General features: G+C 43.9%; 1 protein-coding gene across 4 annotated transcripts in view; it reads left to right on the top strand.

Moving 5' to 3' along the window:
- Positions 1–780: 780 nt before the first annotated feature.
- The window catches only part of psd2 (pleckstrin and Sec7 domain containing 2), a 30,065-nt gene continuing 14,648 nt past the window's right edge, over positions 781–16,197 (top strand). For 3 of the 4 annotated variants that reach the window (XM_075480913.1, XM_075480911.1, XM_075480915.1), the window contains exons 1-3: positions 962–1,215; positions 6,961–7,421; positions 8,061–8,828. In XM_075480913.1, the coding sequence (XP_075337028.1) occupies positions 7,018–7,421; positions 8,061–8,828 (1,172 nt within the window). In that variant the 5' untranslated portion in view covers positions 962–1,215; positions 6,961–7,017. Of the gene's footprint in view, positions 935–961; positions 1,216–6,960; positions 7,422–8,060; positions 8,829–16,197 lie in introns of those variants that run through there. The other variant, XM_075480912.1, reaches the window with a different exon arrangement.

The raw sequence follows: 16,197 nt of genomic DNA, 5'->3' as shown, positions 1-16,197 counted from the left end.
CGACAATTCATCAATTTTCTATATCTGCTTAATCCAGTTCAAGGTCCAAGCTGGAGGGCCAAAAGAGAACCCACACATTTTGGGATTTGAGGCTGTGAGGTGACGGCTCTAACCACCACACCACCATACAGCCTGTGATAAGAATCCCCATTTCCAATTCAAATTGAACTCTTTATCATTTGTTACAAATTTTAGGCATGTGTTGTTCACTTAATTTAATTCCGCGCATACTAAGGTTTAGCATATTTAGACCGAGCTGTTCATTATTAGACAATAGAGTTATCTATGAATCAGGCAGGCTATTGACAGTTTCATAGGTCACATTTTCCTTTGCAGACAAATTCCTGTTCAAACTGAACTTCAGCATGACCAATGCAAATTCCAGGATATGACAGCTGCAGGACTTTAGACCTTGGATAGCACTATTTGACTGTCTGTAAATAATCAGCATACTGTTTTTTTTTCAACTCAATTCCTTGACTTTCCAGTCAACAAAAATTCTTCCAAAAGCTAATGCACCCATAACTCTGAGGACATCCTGGAAGCCTCTCAAGATTATTTGGCCATGGCCAAAGTGCTCAGTCTGGGAGCCGCTCAGTAAGCACAGGCTACGCCAGTAAAGACAGTCTAAATTTAATGATATATATCTATGCATTACAGCTCTGCATTGTTATCGTCACTGGTCACAGAGGAGAGCCACGTGTGTAAACACGACTGACAGTGTGTTAATCTTCACTGCAGGCTACAGTGTCTGATATCAACAGGCCCTCCAGACACGTCCTGTTCACACCGCGCTCTAACTACGGGAGAGTGATGGTGCTCCCGAGCAGTCCGAGGAGCGGATTTACAATTTCTCAGCTGCCACTCAAACACACGGAGGCTCCATAGAGCGTAGGGGACGGGGAGGACCTTCATCCATCCATTCATCAATTCGGTAAGTAATCGCACTCCGCCGCCGCGTGCCCCTAATAGTCAGCGCAGAGGCTCGAGACTACACCAAGAGCTTCGGTCGGTCGGCGGCGGACGTCAACAACTGTCGCACGCGCATACCGGCGCGAGGGGGGCAGCCGGGAAGGACGCTGAGCTGAGAACAAACTGAGGGAAAAAAGAGCCAGTCTGTCAGTGTTATTCCCCGGTGTGGCTGTGGAGAAGCAGACGGGGAGTCCGCCGCCGCAAAACTCTCATTCTCAGCCTCTGACGGGACGCATTTTCCCGGTGAGTGAAGATACGTTCATTTATTATACGCGTTTAAACTGTTCTCACTTTAAGCTAATAGGACTGTGTTAGCACTAAACACCTATTTTTAAACGCTATTCTCAAAGCCCACATTGAGTTAGATGAGACGTAACGGTTTTTCTTTTTAAATTTGAGCCCCTTTCGTATCCAGCGAGAGGAACAATAACATTTCTGACGGAGGCTGAGGTTTCGCGTCCTGTTTTTCTCGCTAATATGTGACCAAAGATACACACACACAGACACACACGTATATATATATATTTATGTATATGTACACACACAGCCTGCCCGCACTGGGCCGCTTTAGGACAGCGGTGTTTGTAAAGCTAGGCTGAAGGATTTGCAGCACACGGGCCGTGGATTTTTTTTTAAATGTTTTTTTTTATGGTGCTGTGTGTGTTTGTGTGTGTGTTTCTCTCGCACTCTGTCCCCCGAGAAGAGGAAAAGAAATGCGTTTCCTCTGCGCTTTTAAAGGGACAAGTCGATCTTGAATCGCGACCAAGGTCTATTTTAGAGGAAAAGAAAGACACCGGCCTCGATTGAGCTTGAACCGTGTCTCCCAGCCATCCTGTTGTCATGGTTACTGGCTCGAGGAGGCTGGGAGAACATGGCTGTCTCGCGCTGTGCTCTCCCTCTCTCTCCCTCTCTTTAACACACACACACACACACACACACACACACACACACACACACACACACACACACACACACACACACGAACATATACTGGGAAAGAGACAGGCGAGAGACGGAGATAATAAACCTGGTTTTTCTGGTGTTAGTTTAAGTCTAAGTGTATTGGTAATCACACATTAGAGTATAATGTATGCAGAGTAAAAGTATCCTGTAAACCTCCATATGGGGATTAAAGAGGTAACAAATGTGATTGAAAATGCCATTAGGCACATTCTACTTGCCTAAATCCTCTACAAACTGCCAGGCTACTTATAATCAGGAATATTCTAGAAATATAATGATCCTTTTTCAAGGTTAGACTTAGCTTCTGACCTATGCCACACACACCATCTCTCCCTTTTCTGTATGTTGGAGACTACTTTAAAACAGGTGTTTGCTGGCTGCTTATTTTTCATCCTGAAAAGCAAAGTCGTTATTATCTTAATTATAGACATTTACTTCTCACGTCTCAATCCATTGTAATTCCCCCCCCCCCTCCCCATACAAAAGTCACAGACATCCTGACACACCAGCAGCAGCTCTGTACCAAATAGTGCTCTCCTTTCTCTTCTTCTGGCTCAATCTTGATGTATTTTCCCTCTTGTCGTCCCTCTGAAGACTTTATTAGCTCCAAGGCTTATCTGCAACAAAACCCATTGGGGGTGCAGGGTTCCTCTGGCCCAACATGACACATTTTCAAGATGAATCACCACATTATGCTGGCGTGTATGTAGATGTACCAGTTTAAAGAGACAAAATGAGAGAAGACAGCTGACCTTGATGGCCACAAAGTGACATATTGGGAGGGGGGGGGGGGGTTTGGGAGCGGGCTGACTGTTAACGCTCCAGTAGGCTTGCGTAGTTAGATCGAGGCTATGTGGTCGTTCTGGTGTGACTTGTAGGAAGACGGCACGAAGGCTAGGAAAACACCCTGGACCGCGTTCAAGTCCCCTTTTTCTTGCTTTCCTGTGCTGGCTCACAAGCAGGAAATGATGAAATGGTTTTCTTCCTCCCTGCACCTGCAGCAGCATTTTTAAAGGTGACTTTATCTCTGCACTACCTGTGTGTGTATATGTGTGGCCTGCAGAGCTAGCCCTCCGTATTATGAACAGGGTCAGTAGGTCATTCATAGTATCAGACTGCAATATACCCCCCCCCCCCCCCCCCCTTTCAGCATGTTTCACTGAAACAAGGAGAAAGAGACGAGGAGGGAAGAGTAGGGGAAGTTTCCCTGCTGTGTCCTTAGTATGCAGGGCTGATAGTATCCATCAGTACGGATGGCAGCTTCATAAAGTCGTTTTGATTGCTAATTAGTTCTTTATGAAAAGTATGTGGGTGGTGGTTCTAGAGGGTCTTAGTATTTACGGTGTCTATTGTAAAATCCTTGGTGAGTTTTTACCTTCTAATTTATCTGTTTTTCCTCTGCTGCACATTTTCTGATGAAAGTGAAGCTAAAGCAAAACACGTGCCACAACCCAATGTAGGGTTTTGGTTCCCTCTCAATGGGCTTCTTATTCAATTAGTTACACTCATTTGAAAACGTGATAATCGGCTTGTTGTCAGCGTGGGCACCAAAGTGCCAGCACCCCGTCCCCTCAAGCCACTCGTGGTGCCGCCTCTTAGTAAGAAGCCCTCGTGGTGGCAAAGAGCGCAGACAAACGACCTGCCCGCAAACGTTTTTGTTTTAAATAAGTGTCGGCAGCACTTTGAGCGTGATGGGGTCAGACAAGTTTAGATTGGTCAATTGGTGGCCTGCTTCACCACTTAGACACGGGAAAAGGTGGTGCAGTAGTGCTCAACACGAGTGTAAAACGACGTACTCACAAATAGATAGACAGATATATAGATTCCAATTGTATAGCTCTGTCATTTGTTAAACTCACTGTGAATCCTGGGTAATCCTCTCCACTAAATCACGTTACAGTCAGTCAATCTGGCTGCACTGCAGAGTAATACCCTGCTGAAAGTCATAAAAGGATTAATTGACTAAAAATATATAGCTATAGATATATATGTAGTCTATTTATTTATATATGGCACTGCTCCAAAGTTCCATCTTTTTGCATCTGTTTTGTAAAGACAGTAAAGTGTCAGAGCCCGTCTGTCAGTGTTATTCCCCCAGAAATGAGATATTATAATAGTGATTAAAATAAATGAAAATAGTGTCAGAAATTAGAAATCCTGCACAAGCTGAAGTCGAGAAACATCAAGCAGGCAGATGCAATGCAGCAGAAGGAGGGTTTTCTTTTCATTCTAAATCCTCCAGCCTCTTCCCCTCAGTAGTGTTGCCTCCTGAGGAGACCAGCCATGCTGATCAGTGATTCTCAGAGGACTGCGGACTTACCGCATGTCTGTGTCCATTCTTTCCATTGTGTGCGTGTTTGCGAGACTGAAAGACAGGCAGGCAGACAGAGAGAGACATAACAGGCACAAAAAGAGTTATTTAATGCTAACTTGGGCTTTTTTCTGCGTCATTCTAAGTCGATGATGTTTTTCAAGATAGGCAAAGTGGGGCATTTAGTGGTGTGTGCATGTGTTTGTGTGTCGTTCACATAATTGGCATGTGGTCTGATCACTATTAAAGGAAATTGATAAGGCTTAGGAGACTCTGTTTTTTGCTGACAGGAGTGGAATGCATTTAGTCCTTGCTGATTGGCAGTGGATACATAAAAAAACAGACTCAGAGACACACACTCGGTCTCATAACCACACTTTCTCTGTCACTGGTTGTTTTCTCTCCATCCGTCCATGCAGGGTGCCCGAGCACATCTGCTCCCTCCTCAGCAGCTGGATTCACAGAGTCTCTCACTTCCAAAACTCTTTTTTCTCCCATTGGATGAGACCCATTTAGCTCAATTATCGCTAAATGAGAGGCTGAGACGGAGAAAAGAGAGAGCGGAGTTAGACCGTGAGACAGCAGAGAAACATAATGTAGAACAGATGAAGAGGACAGAGTGGGAGGAAAACAGGACACACGGGGAGGGAGAATCAGAATTCCCACTTATCGTGTCTGCTTTCATTACTGTTCGCTGCTTCCATTTATGGAGATGTGTCACTGTTTCATTTGAGCACGTCGGTGTGTGGATTTGACTGCATGATAATATGTGCAAATTCCTCGATGTGGAATAGCATAAACAAATGGAAATGGTGCATGGAGTGCAGCAAACCCAGGTTGGAAATGTCATTCGGATATTCATTACTTGAGTTTGGGATTATTCTGAGACAATACTAATACTACAGCTTTGAAGGCAGTCGGCAAGATACTCATCTATGATAGATTTAGGACAGAAAAGCTTTTAGGTCCATTACTTTGGCATGCACTTTTCTCACTGTGTCATAATGAAGCTATAAACAGCATTTGATCCAAACTATTAAGTGCTATATGACTGATGCTTCTACAGATGGAGTATACCAAGACTGTCTGCTTCCCGAAAAAGAAGAAAAAAAACAGCAGGCCAATCACTGATCATGGATTCAGGGAGAATTTGTTGAGCAATCAGCCAGAGTGTCCTTTGAGATCAGAGTAGCAGCAGCGAGGGAGAAGAGGATTAGAGGAGGGCACATTAGAGACACTGTCTGACTGTGAAATGATACTTTAAGTGCAGATATGTTGCCTGTATTTCTTACCACAACACTGGACAGTTTCCCCTTATTCAGGCCAAAATATGACAAAGAAGACGACGGTGTAAAGGCGAGGTTTGCCCTCTTATTCCTGCCTTTGAGTTAGCCAACAATAACATTCCCAAAGCGATTGGGATCTAGAAGCCCTAAGTGATCAATCATGGTGTCTCTGTGACAACGCGAAGTCTGAAAGAAGGAGAAAGTTGCACTTTAACCGGAAGCTTGAAACATGGAGCAATTTGTCTGATTATTTTTCAGCTTCCACATAATTTGCATCATGGTTTTGCAGTTCTGCTGTAACATTTAGTGGGCCTGCGATGTCCTCATGCTCAGTGGTTAAACCAAAGCATCCCAGACTCACATCCTCGCCCACCACAAATCTTTCCTCTCTACCTTGGCCCTGTTTTTTTTTTTTTTCTTCGACTAAGAAATTCTAGAAATTTCCTAAGAGACCGCAGAGTTTTCTTTGGCAGATTAAAGATATTCCTCTCTGCCTAACTAGTTCTTTGCTTGCATCTGTATACCATCAGAAAAAGCTTTGAATGCCAGTAAATATTTTATTGCTGTTGTGCTACAAGTCCCCTGCTGCAGATGATTCAGCATTGCTGAGATCTGGCAAGTCTCTGGATGGATCAGGCAGACAGGGTTGCTTCCCGGCTGCACACTGCAACCATGTCAGTATCAACGACACGAATGGAGGTTTTTTTTCTCTTTGTAAAATTGCTCGTTTTACAATTGGCACTTCAGCCTGACATTTAATTTACTTTACAATCAAAGACATCAAAAGCACTGATTTGTTTTCCATTCTCGGTAAATAGCTCGTGTTTCTTTACAGAAAAAGAAGAACGTATCAAAGCCAGCTTTAACTCTGCAGTAATTAAAAGCCGCCCATTAGCGTTTACCCTTGAGCCCAGAGGCTTCCGACCGCTCCAGCAAACAGGCAAGTTAGAACTGCAGTTTATCAATAAGGCTACTATCACCGAAAGCGCAGTGAAAGCAGGATTCTCCACATCGATCGAGAGCCAGTGAACTAACAGGAGCATTTTGACAGGAATCTGCTGTGTTTATTAGATCTCTCTCTCTCTCTGCCTGCCTGTATTCATATGCTTCCTCCTCTCTCTACCCTTTTCTGCCCTCCTTCCACAACTGTTATGGGATTATCTGGTGCAGAGGACCAAATTTTCCAAACATATATGTCTCTCAGCAGCACACATTTATACGCCTAGAAGCACATTGCAGCACATACCTTTGTTGAGTGTGGCCTCTGTGATTGATCATCAAATGACTGCATTGGTATCTATCAAAGTTTCCTTCCGCATCTCCTCATTTTCATTTATCACTTTATCTTAATGTTTAGCTGACTATCCTCTCCTGTCTTGTCCTGTGTCTCTCTGTGTCTTTTTATTTTCCCTGGATGCTGATTACAAGCTCTGGTCTTCGTCTCTACCCGGAGTGGACGGTCGCCTCCCCTCAGCGAAGCACACCATGACCCAGGAGGGGCAGGCTCTGCCCTCTCCCACCGCACCTGAGAACCCAGTGGAGCCCAACACAACTGCCACTGAGCCGCCAACAGAGACACACAATGAGGCAGCCGAGGAGAGGCCAGAGGATAGGGCGAAGGACATGACAGAGGAAGGGAAGCAAGAAGAAGAGATCAGAGGAGGAGAGGAGGTGGCACAGGAGGAGGCACACACCGGGGAGGGGAGGGCAGAAGTGAAGGATGAGGTAGAAGAAGAGCTAAAAAAGGAGAGGGCAGATAGTGGTGAAGGAGAGGATCAACACGCAAAAGGAGGGGCAGAGGACATAAAAGAGGATAAGGAGGGGAAGGAGAATGAAGACGTGCAATCATCTGCAGGAGAGGAGGAAACTAACCCTCAGCAAGCAGGGAGGTTAGTGCACAAAATCATATGTACTCTGACAAAAACTGCATTCAGCAGTTAAAGCGTGATCACACTGTCACCAAATCTTTTCTCCTTTAGGTTTCAAACCACTGTCTGAGCTTTTATTTTTGCCTAAAACTGGTTTGGTTTAGTTTATGTTTTCCAATAATGTGGACATTGTCTTTTATCCTGATTATTTGTAAAGGCAAATTGTTTTCTCAGTGTGGCTTCCCGGCACATAATTAGTTTTTCTATTCTTTTCTATTCTATTCTCATGTCTGCATATTAGAAGCATGTTTAGAAAAAAGACCAATAAAAAAACCTAGTTAAGATCAACAGAAAGCATTGTTACTCTTTTACTGCAAATCTCTCTTAAACAAAACTGATATTTTGGCTAAAGTCTGTCCAGCAGTAAACAGCAACATAGGTTTTCACATTGTATCATGCAGTAGCGCTTTTTTCATCCTTCAGACTGCTTCGGTTACCCTTCAAGGCTGAAATCTTTTCTTCTGCGAAGGCAAGGGCCGAGACAGAGGAACGAGATCACTGCTGTTTGTTTGTCCGTTGCATGCATGTCAGTATCAAAAAGAAACTGTCGCATACATTTGAGCCATTATGCTAATTGACCTTTTCTCATCATTGTCACAGACTGGCAAATGGTATAGGTGGGAATGATGACGAGGATGAGCTGGGCGAAGAGGATGAGGGAGGAGATGATGGGGGGACACATACAAACTTGGACACTTTCAGCTCGAATTTTGAAACGACCGTAGAACAGGCCGACACGGAAGTGGAGGAGGACGAAGAGGAGGCCCAGAGAGACGGGGATGAAAGAGAAAACCAGGACAGTTTCAGCTCGGCATTCGAGCAGATCGTTGAGCAAGTTCATGAGGAAGAAGAAGAAGAGGAGGAAGACAGAGAGTTGGAGGAGGAGAGGGAGAGAAGTAAGGTGGACAACAAAGACGGCTTCAGCTCAACATTTGAGCGCATTGTAGAGTCTGCCCTGCTGAGGGGTGGGACCTGCTACAGCAGCCTGGACTCTCTGGACGTGCTGTCACTCACAGACGAGACGGACAGCTGCGTCAGCTTTGAGGCTCCGCTGACACCACTCATCCAACAGAGGGCGCTGTTACAGGGGCCCGAACCGCTGGAGCTGGAGTTGGCAACAGTTCAGGAGCAAGAAGGGTGTGAGGCCGGTCCAGATGCCCTGGATGGTGATCTCATGGCTGGGGGGAGCACTGTCCGGGGAGCTGGAGCGGTGGCTGGAATAGGAGGAAGTCCTTTGAGGACAACAATACCAGGGAGCAGGTCGGAGTTTGTGCTGAGCCAACCGGGACGCTGGGCTATCCCTAATGGCTACCATTCAGAGACTCCAGGACCTTTGGAAGGCCGTGAAGCCATGATCAACTCTATCAGGTAAGAATCAGATTATCAAAATTTTAATTTGAGGCTCATTTAGTTAACCTCCTGTCTAAATGCTCTATAGCCGCATTCGGACAGAGCAGTTCTAAGTATGCAGTTCTAAGAACGGTCCACCTCCATTTTTCGTTCTAATAACTTCCCATCCCCAGGGGAACTGTTTCATTTTGCATTTGCACATGAGTCGGGACCTTGATAGGGACTGATGCGACGCAACCGTCTGCCACAGTGACGTGTTACTTTAGCGCCACACTCAACAACAAAACAAAACAAAACAAAACAAAACAAAACAAAACAAAACAAAACAAAACAAAACAAAACAAAACAAAACAAAACAAAACAAAACAAAACAAAACCCACGAAAAGTAAGGAGAGAAGAAAAAAACACCACCAAGAGGCCACCGTGTTCATGGTGCATGATGGTAATATTAATCATGGACGATCACATCGGGCGTCTAACATCGAGGCTGGAAGAGCTCACACAGAGAGTCAGGATCGCAGGCGATACTTCTTTGTTTCATGAAGGAGGGCAGAGCGCCGCAGACAAAGGAGACGATGTGTAAGTTTAACTTATTAAACTTATTATTAAATGTGTCCGTGTCGTATGAGTAAACATTTCAGCCATTATTCTACTGTTTACGTTGAGCAGATCAGGAACATGAAGAAGCGGAAAGGGGGCGTAGCTGCCAACCACCCAACACCTCCATCAGATGTGTTCCTATAGAACCCAGAAAAGACCCAGCCTCGGAGAAGGAGCTAAAATGGTTATAGGAACTGAGGGCCGTGGTCCCGAGTTCCTGTATGTCCGAATGCGGGGAAAAAACGGCCCCATTCCTGAAAAGGTTATAGGAACTGCAAAAGGTTCCTACAGTAGGAATGTGCCTTATAGCCGCTTTCGGACAGACCGTTCTAAGAAAGTAGTTATCAGAACTACCCTCCTCGAATTTCGTTCTGATAACTATCCTTCCCCAGCGGAACTGTTTCAGTCTGCATTCGCACATGAGTCGGGACCTGATAGGGACTGATGCGCCGCGCGCAGCCGTCTGCTTCAGTGACGTGTTAGCCGTTAGCCGTTTAGCGCTACATTCAAACACAAAACAAAACGGTAAAAGTAAGGAGAGTAGAAAAAACACCACCAAGAAGCTAATATGGAGAGGGTGGAGGCCACTGTGTTCATGGTCTGCATGATGGTGATATTAATCATGGACAATCACATCAGGCGTCTAATATCGAGGCTGGAAAAGCTCACAGAGAGAGTCAGGAGAGATACTTTTTCATTTCATGAAGGAAGAAAGGAGAGCAGAGTGCTGCAGACAAATGAGACCAGTGTAAGTTTAACTTATTAAACACCCGCTGGTTGTGTCTGTGTCTATGAGGAAACATTTCAGCCGTGATAGCATGACATGGGGCGTAGCTACCGACCACCAAACACCTCCGTTAGATTCGTTCTATAAGAACTATGAAAAGATCCGACCTCGGAGAAGGAGCTAAATAGTTATAGGAACTAAGGGAGAAAGCCCCGAGTTCCTGTATGTCCGAACACGGGAGAAAACGGCCCCGCGGATTAAAAGGTTATTAGAACTGCCAAAGGTTCCTACAGTCCGAAAGCGGCTCATGTTAGCTCCCATCTCTATAAGGCTGCCCTCCTCAGAGGCCCATTCTGCTCCTATTGGTGGGCTGATTGGTCAGAAATGGTCGTGTGAGAAGCAGCTGCTCATTCTTAGTTTGAGACGTGCCAAACAAACCAGGAGGCAGGCATTATGCAAAATCGCTACACAGATAATAATGGAGGAAAAGCTGGGATTATTAACAAGGTGTTTCAGTGCTTTCAGGAAGCAGTGGCTCCCTGTGGTGTGGAATTTGGGCTTTTTGGCCCTGACCTTTTACCTAACACCACACTGAAGTCTGGAAAACACACATTATGTCCTCTTTAAACAAGAATAAAACAGTCCTTGTTGGCAACTTTGGGCATCAGAGGTGTGCCCTGTGTTTTGTGTCCTGGCTGAATTTGTTTGTGGGTATTATCAGTATTTATTCCTGTCTGCTGTAATGACCTCTAGTAGATGCCAACAGAAATTAAAGTCAGTGCATTACAGTATGAATATCCATAATTGCTCTTCGAATATAAAACAAGTCATTGCATGTTAATGATGCAGAGCAACTACCCAGGTTTCTTGTTTATAATGTTAGAAAAATCGTGTAAGTGCAGAAATGTGATAACATTTGCAGCCTGTATATATATATATATATATATATATATATACATATATATATATATATATAAAAGGGCATGTTTTGGGGGTTATTTGATGTGATGAATGTGTAGATTAATGAGGACAGCGTGTGTCTAGTTGTTGAAGCTTTAGGCAGAAGTCATACTGAGGTGTAATTAACTTGCTGTGACCTTGGTTCAACCAGCAGGTGGCACTAGCAAGTGAAAGTAGTGAGGGGGGTGGGGAGGGTCGGTGAATGATGAGGTCTGGCTTTTCAGTCATTTGTTTATACATGCAAGACTGGAGAAAACGCACAAGTCGACCAATCTGAAACCAACCGGTGAGTAAAACATAAGGTTCAGACAAAAAAAAAAAATCTCTTTTTTTCCCATATTGTTACTTTGTTAATACCCAAAAGGGAAATTACAAAAATAAATAAATAAATAGCTGTACATGGTTGCACAGCTTTCTGCGCTTCAGTAAGAATGCTACATTCATACAGTAGCCCGAAACAGCATCGATCAAACAAAACATCATCTCGATACATTCAGGTAGGGAAACGTTTACATTTTTTATGGAGTCAGCGAGATTGTTAAAACAGGATTATTGCATTTGAAATGAGAAGTGATGGTGGTGACTGATAGCCTGGATAATCCAGACAGCAGGTTAAAGTAACGGAGCTGCCGATTGTATCTTAGATTTTTGAATTATTCAACCATTTTTCTTAAAGCATGCTTGCACAGTATGGAAGGATAATGCCTGCGCTGGCATATTAGAAAATATTCCTTCATGAAAGAAGAGCTTTCAACAGCTACAGACTTTTTTAGGACCAGTTTAGAGCCAGATTATGTTTAGAATAGGCAGATTTTCCTCTGTGATCACTAAGTTATCCACTCTGACCATTATTTACACAGACAACATGGGACTGTGGGAACACAGCTGACATGACTTTCTTACATATAATTACCTTAATAGCACTAAAGAGGTTTGAGGAAGACAGTATAGAGCCACTGGTGGGAGAGGCAGTAACAAGAACCATATGGGAAAAACCATGCAACTTTGCTTTAACCGTGGCTATAGGTCTCTCTGCCTGGCATGGCATGCCCCCTGCACAGTTTCTATAGTTACTAACATACTGGAATGCCAAAAAGATGGACAGACCTTTGACATGATCTGCTCAGCTAACTGCTGGGATTTGCTTTCAGGCGCTCCTGGTGCTTCACAGCTCAATATGAGCTAGTGTAGGATGAATGGAGGATTTTGGACGTCTGCTCTGCTCCGAGCTTTCCTCTCTGTGTCACCCCAGTCTGCAGATGTTGTTCTTTAAGCACGGCCTTGCTTCCTGACCACCAGCGCCAAGCTGAATGAGCTATTGTTTATGTCATGACATCATCGTCTTCAGCTTCCCCCTGCCCAGCAGGGTCTTGGAGTGAATGCGAGTGCGTATGTGTGTAAGTGAGTGATTATTGCTCTGTGCTGGCCAGCTTGCCAGACATTTGAGCACTTAAATCTAGAGTGGATACATCTGCTAGTCAGCCTTAAAGGGAAAGTTTTAAGACACTCACAATATTTAATTTACTAAGTCCTTTATGTCCATTCAGCTTTTTAGGGGATTAAAAGTGAGAACAGTTGACAAAGGGAGAACAATTCTAGTGCATGTCAAATTTGTCTTGTTCTATGCTTTAGAAGGAGCATGCATCATCTATAAGGACTACTTTTCAGCTCAATTGAGTTGAAATGACTTGAAGTAACATGATTATAAATGCAAATCATGAAAATGTAATGATACTATTGAGAAAATGTTCTTTTTCCTATTGGACTTTCCATTGATTGACATTTTCATGGATAATAAACATACAGGGTAAAATAAAGCTTGAAGTTTACATCTTAAAATCTTTTAATGTAAAATTAGGATGCAGTTTCTTTTCTTTCTTGGACTCTATCACTCACTGCCTTCGTATCCTCTGCCTCACCTGCTGGCTCTCTATTAGTTTCTCCACTCGATCCATCTCATCTCACATCATCTCATCTCAACTACCCCCCTTAACACACACATACACACACACACACACACACACACACACCATCCTCCCCCTCTGTCCTTTGCATCCCCCCCCCCCCCCCCCTCAGTGTGTTTCTACGGCTGCTCCTTATCTTTCATTCCTCTCCTCTTCCTTACTCCATTCTTGCCTGTATGGAGCCACTGTCACACATTTCGACACCCAAAGCATCACGGACAACTAGGCTTTTTCACTACCGGACAAAGCAGCTACAGAGTAATAGATGAAAAATGGCAGTCATCTTAGCCAATATTTGTTTTTCTACTGGTCAATCAACATCAACATCGGATTTTTCTTCTATTAAACTGTGTCACAGCGAAGTAATCATTTTAGTTAGGTTTTTGCACTGCATTTTCCAATTGAATCACATGGACTACACATTGGAAAGCACACCATGGCCATGCTAACAGCTCTGTGGGGCAACATTACAGCTTTAGGCTTTATGCTTATGTCAGCTTGTTCATATTCTCACAGCGATCTTGATAACATGATGATGTTACATATTACTGCACTGGTTGCACTGGTACACCACGCTTTTTCTTTTACGTGCGCTTCCATAAAATATAGGTATCTATATTTTACAGAAGCAACATAAGCAGCTGAGCTGCTCTTGGTTGTATTGGTGCTGTTGTTGCTCCTTTAGCTTTGCTTCGCTGTAGAAAAGGCAAAAATGAATGTGTACAAAGATCTGGTTTGTGATGGAGTGAAACTAAGTGTCAAAGCATCACTTGAGAAATTTGTGAACCTTAAAACTATGTGCTTTGGACTCATTTTGAAGTACACCGATTTCTGCTGAGCACATTCCCAGGCCTGAAACTGCCCAAGAATGCCGAGATACCTCACTTTGGTTTCCAGCCCTGCATCACACCGTCTTTCTTTTTGGTTGCTTAACATTTTTGTAGGCTTTTGATTGCGTCTTTGTGGCCGCTTCAACATGACAACAAATTAATGTGTATGGCTGTACATGTGCAGGTCTTACACAGAGATCTGTTTTACGACAGTGGCAATACATTGCACAACTGTGGGAGCCGAAGAGCTCGTACATCATATGTAGTCATATATCAGTTGTAAACATGTCTTCTCTCTGTTAATGCATTTCAAATAGTAATGCTTTGTTTTCTATTTCAGATGTTCTCATCAGTAATATCTTATTCTTACTGATTATTCAATTGAATACGATATACTGTAATATCTGATATAACCTAATACATTTGGTCAGATCGGTTTTAAAATCTTGCAGCCCTGGCGAATGCACGTACGCTCAGGCTTCAACTTTGATGACTAACAAAGCTTTGATGGTGCCCCGGGAGGAGGGAAGAAACCTACTTTTACCTCGGCCAAACTTTCCTTGTAGATCCTCTTCCTACTACCTCTGATTGTTCTCACTGTGGATTAAGGAAGTAAAGTCGGCAGCTGGCAACAGCGACGGGGAGAAAATTTGAGATATTATGAACATACCACGCAGCACATGCTAATGAGATGGAGCGGGGCTGGTCTTAGTCAGCAAACCTGCTTGTTTGTTAGGCATTTGTGTAGACAGTCAGTCACATCTGTGTTTGGTTAATTAGTCGGAGAGTCTGGTTCTTTGCAGGAGCTGTATCTCTCGAGGCTCTGTGGAGATCTTCTGTGTGTTTGCAGCTTAACTCAATCCACCGAGGAGCCTAAAAATCGCCTTGAAGAGACACTGTCTGTCAGTGTCAGCCTGTCCAGCAGCTTACTACAGTACAGGCTGTGTTTGTCAAGAGGAGCCAACAAGCTGAATGCTGCTTATGTGATAATGCATACCGCAGAGTAGCTTTTTTTGTATTGGAACTGCTCACAGAGGAATACTTGAGGCAAACTGATTGCATATGCCCTTTTAGACTACCACGTTAAAGGGGAAACTAATATCAAAAGGCCATGATGTGAGAAATATTGAGGTGGAGCATCGTGAAGCGTGTACATGTGTGCAGTATCTCTGGCTTTTCATTTGCATGCTTGCATGTGTTAGATTGCTGTGAGTGTGTGTTCCTCCCTCCATCACGCCAGCCTAACAGATCTGAGCCCAAGCTGAGCAGATAAAAGCCAGGCACAGTTGTTTCCATATCAGAGAAGCAGCTCTGGCGTGTGGACTAATCTCTTTCATGCACAGTGTCGAGTGCAGAAACGCACATACACATGAAAGACACATGGGCCAGCAGCATGCATGCATAAACAAGAGTGTGTTTAATTCTCATACATCCTAAAGCTCGCTCAGTGGCACCCTTATATCTACCCCTCACACTCTGAATCCATCTCGCTTTCTGATTCTCCCTCTCATGCACAGAAACACACACATCTTTCATGTCACTTAGGGAATAAAACCCTCAGCGTGATTCTATAGCACTGCTGAAACATCTAGCAGATTATCCTCCACCCTGGATCTTGCACAGGCAGCAATATGGACGCGCACACACACAAACACACACACACACACACACACACACGCACATGGACATAAAGAAATGAGTACACACTTTTGAAAAAAAAGCAGCAGTGCAGACAAATTTCCTCCCAGCAAAACACACACAGTAACTGAATCACTTCATGACAGATTTACCCCTCTCTATTTATAGCTCGACTCCATGTTTTATGACACGTCCCACTATCTTACTGTAGCGATGACTGTTTTGGCTGAGTGAGGTTCTTCCAACCACGCACTTCTCTTTTCTGAGGCTTCTTGTCTACACTTTGTGTACGCTGGAACGCTATCCTCAGGCGTTTACTGTTCTTCCTTTCGAAACTGTATCTGAGACAGAGGTCTGGTGTCAGATGAAGCCGCTGTGTTCAGTGTTTCACCAAACCCAGCCTCACACCTGAACATAATTAGTCTCAACCAGCCAAAAGAGGTCACCATTGTCCATTGTTTGCAGCTGAGTAGTTGCGTTTTTGGGTCTTGTGTGTGTTTGTGTGCCTGTAAAAGAGAGATCCACTTTACAATATAGACCCCAAGTTTGTAAGTGAATTTTATCACTGTTTTTGCATGTTTTAAGAGTGCTTAACTGTCTGTCCAGCGCTAGATTTAAATAGATTTCTGTCAAATAGAAGAGATAGATGTGACAGATTAGATTCCTG

This window comes from Odontesthes bonariensis, chromosome 13 (assembly GCF_027942865.1).
Source record: "Odontesthes bonariensis isolate fOdoBon6 chromosome 13, fOdoBon6.hap1, whole genome shotgun sequence".
Classification (NCBI taxonomy): Eukaryota; Metazoa; Chordata; class Actinopteri; order Atheriniformes; family Atherinopsidae; genus Odontesthes; species Odontesthes bonariensis.
This window is presented reverse-complemented; position numbering and strand designations above follow the sequence as displayed.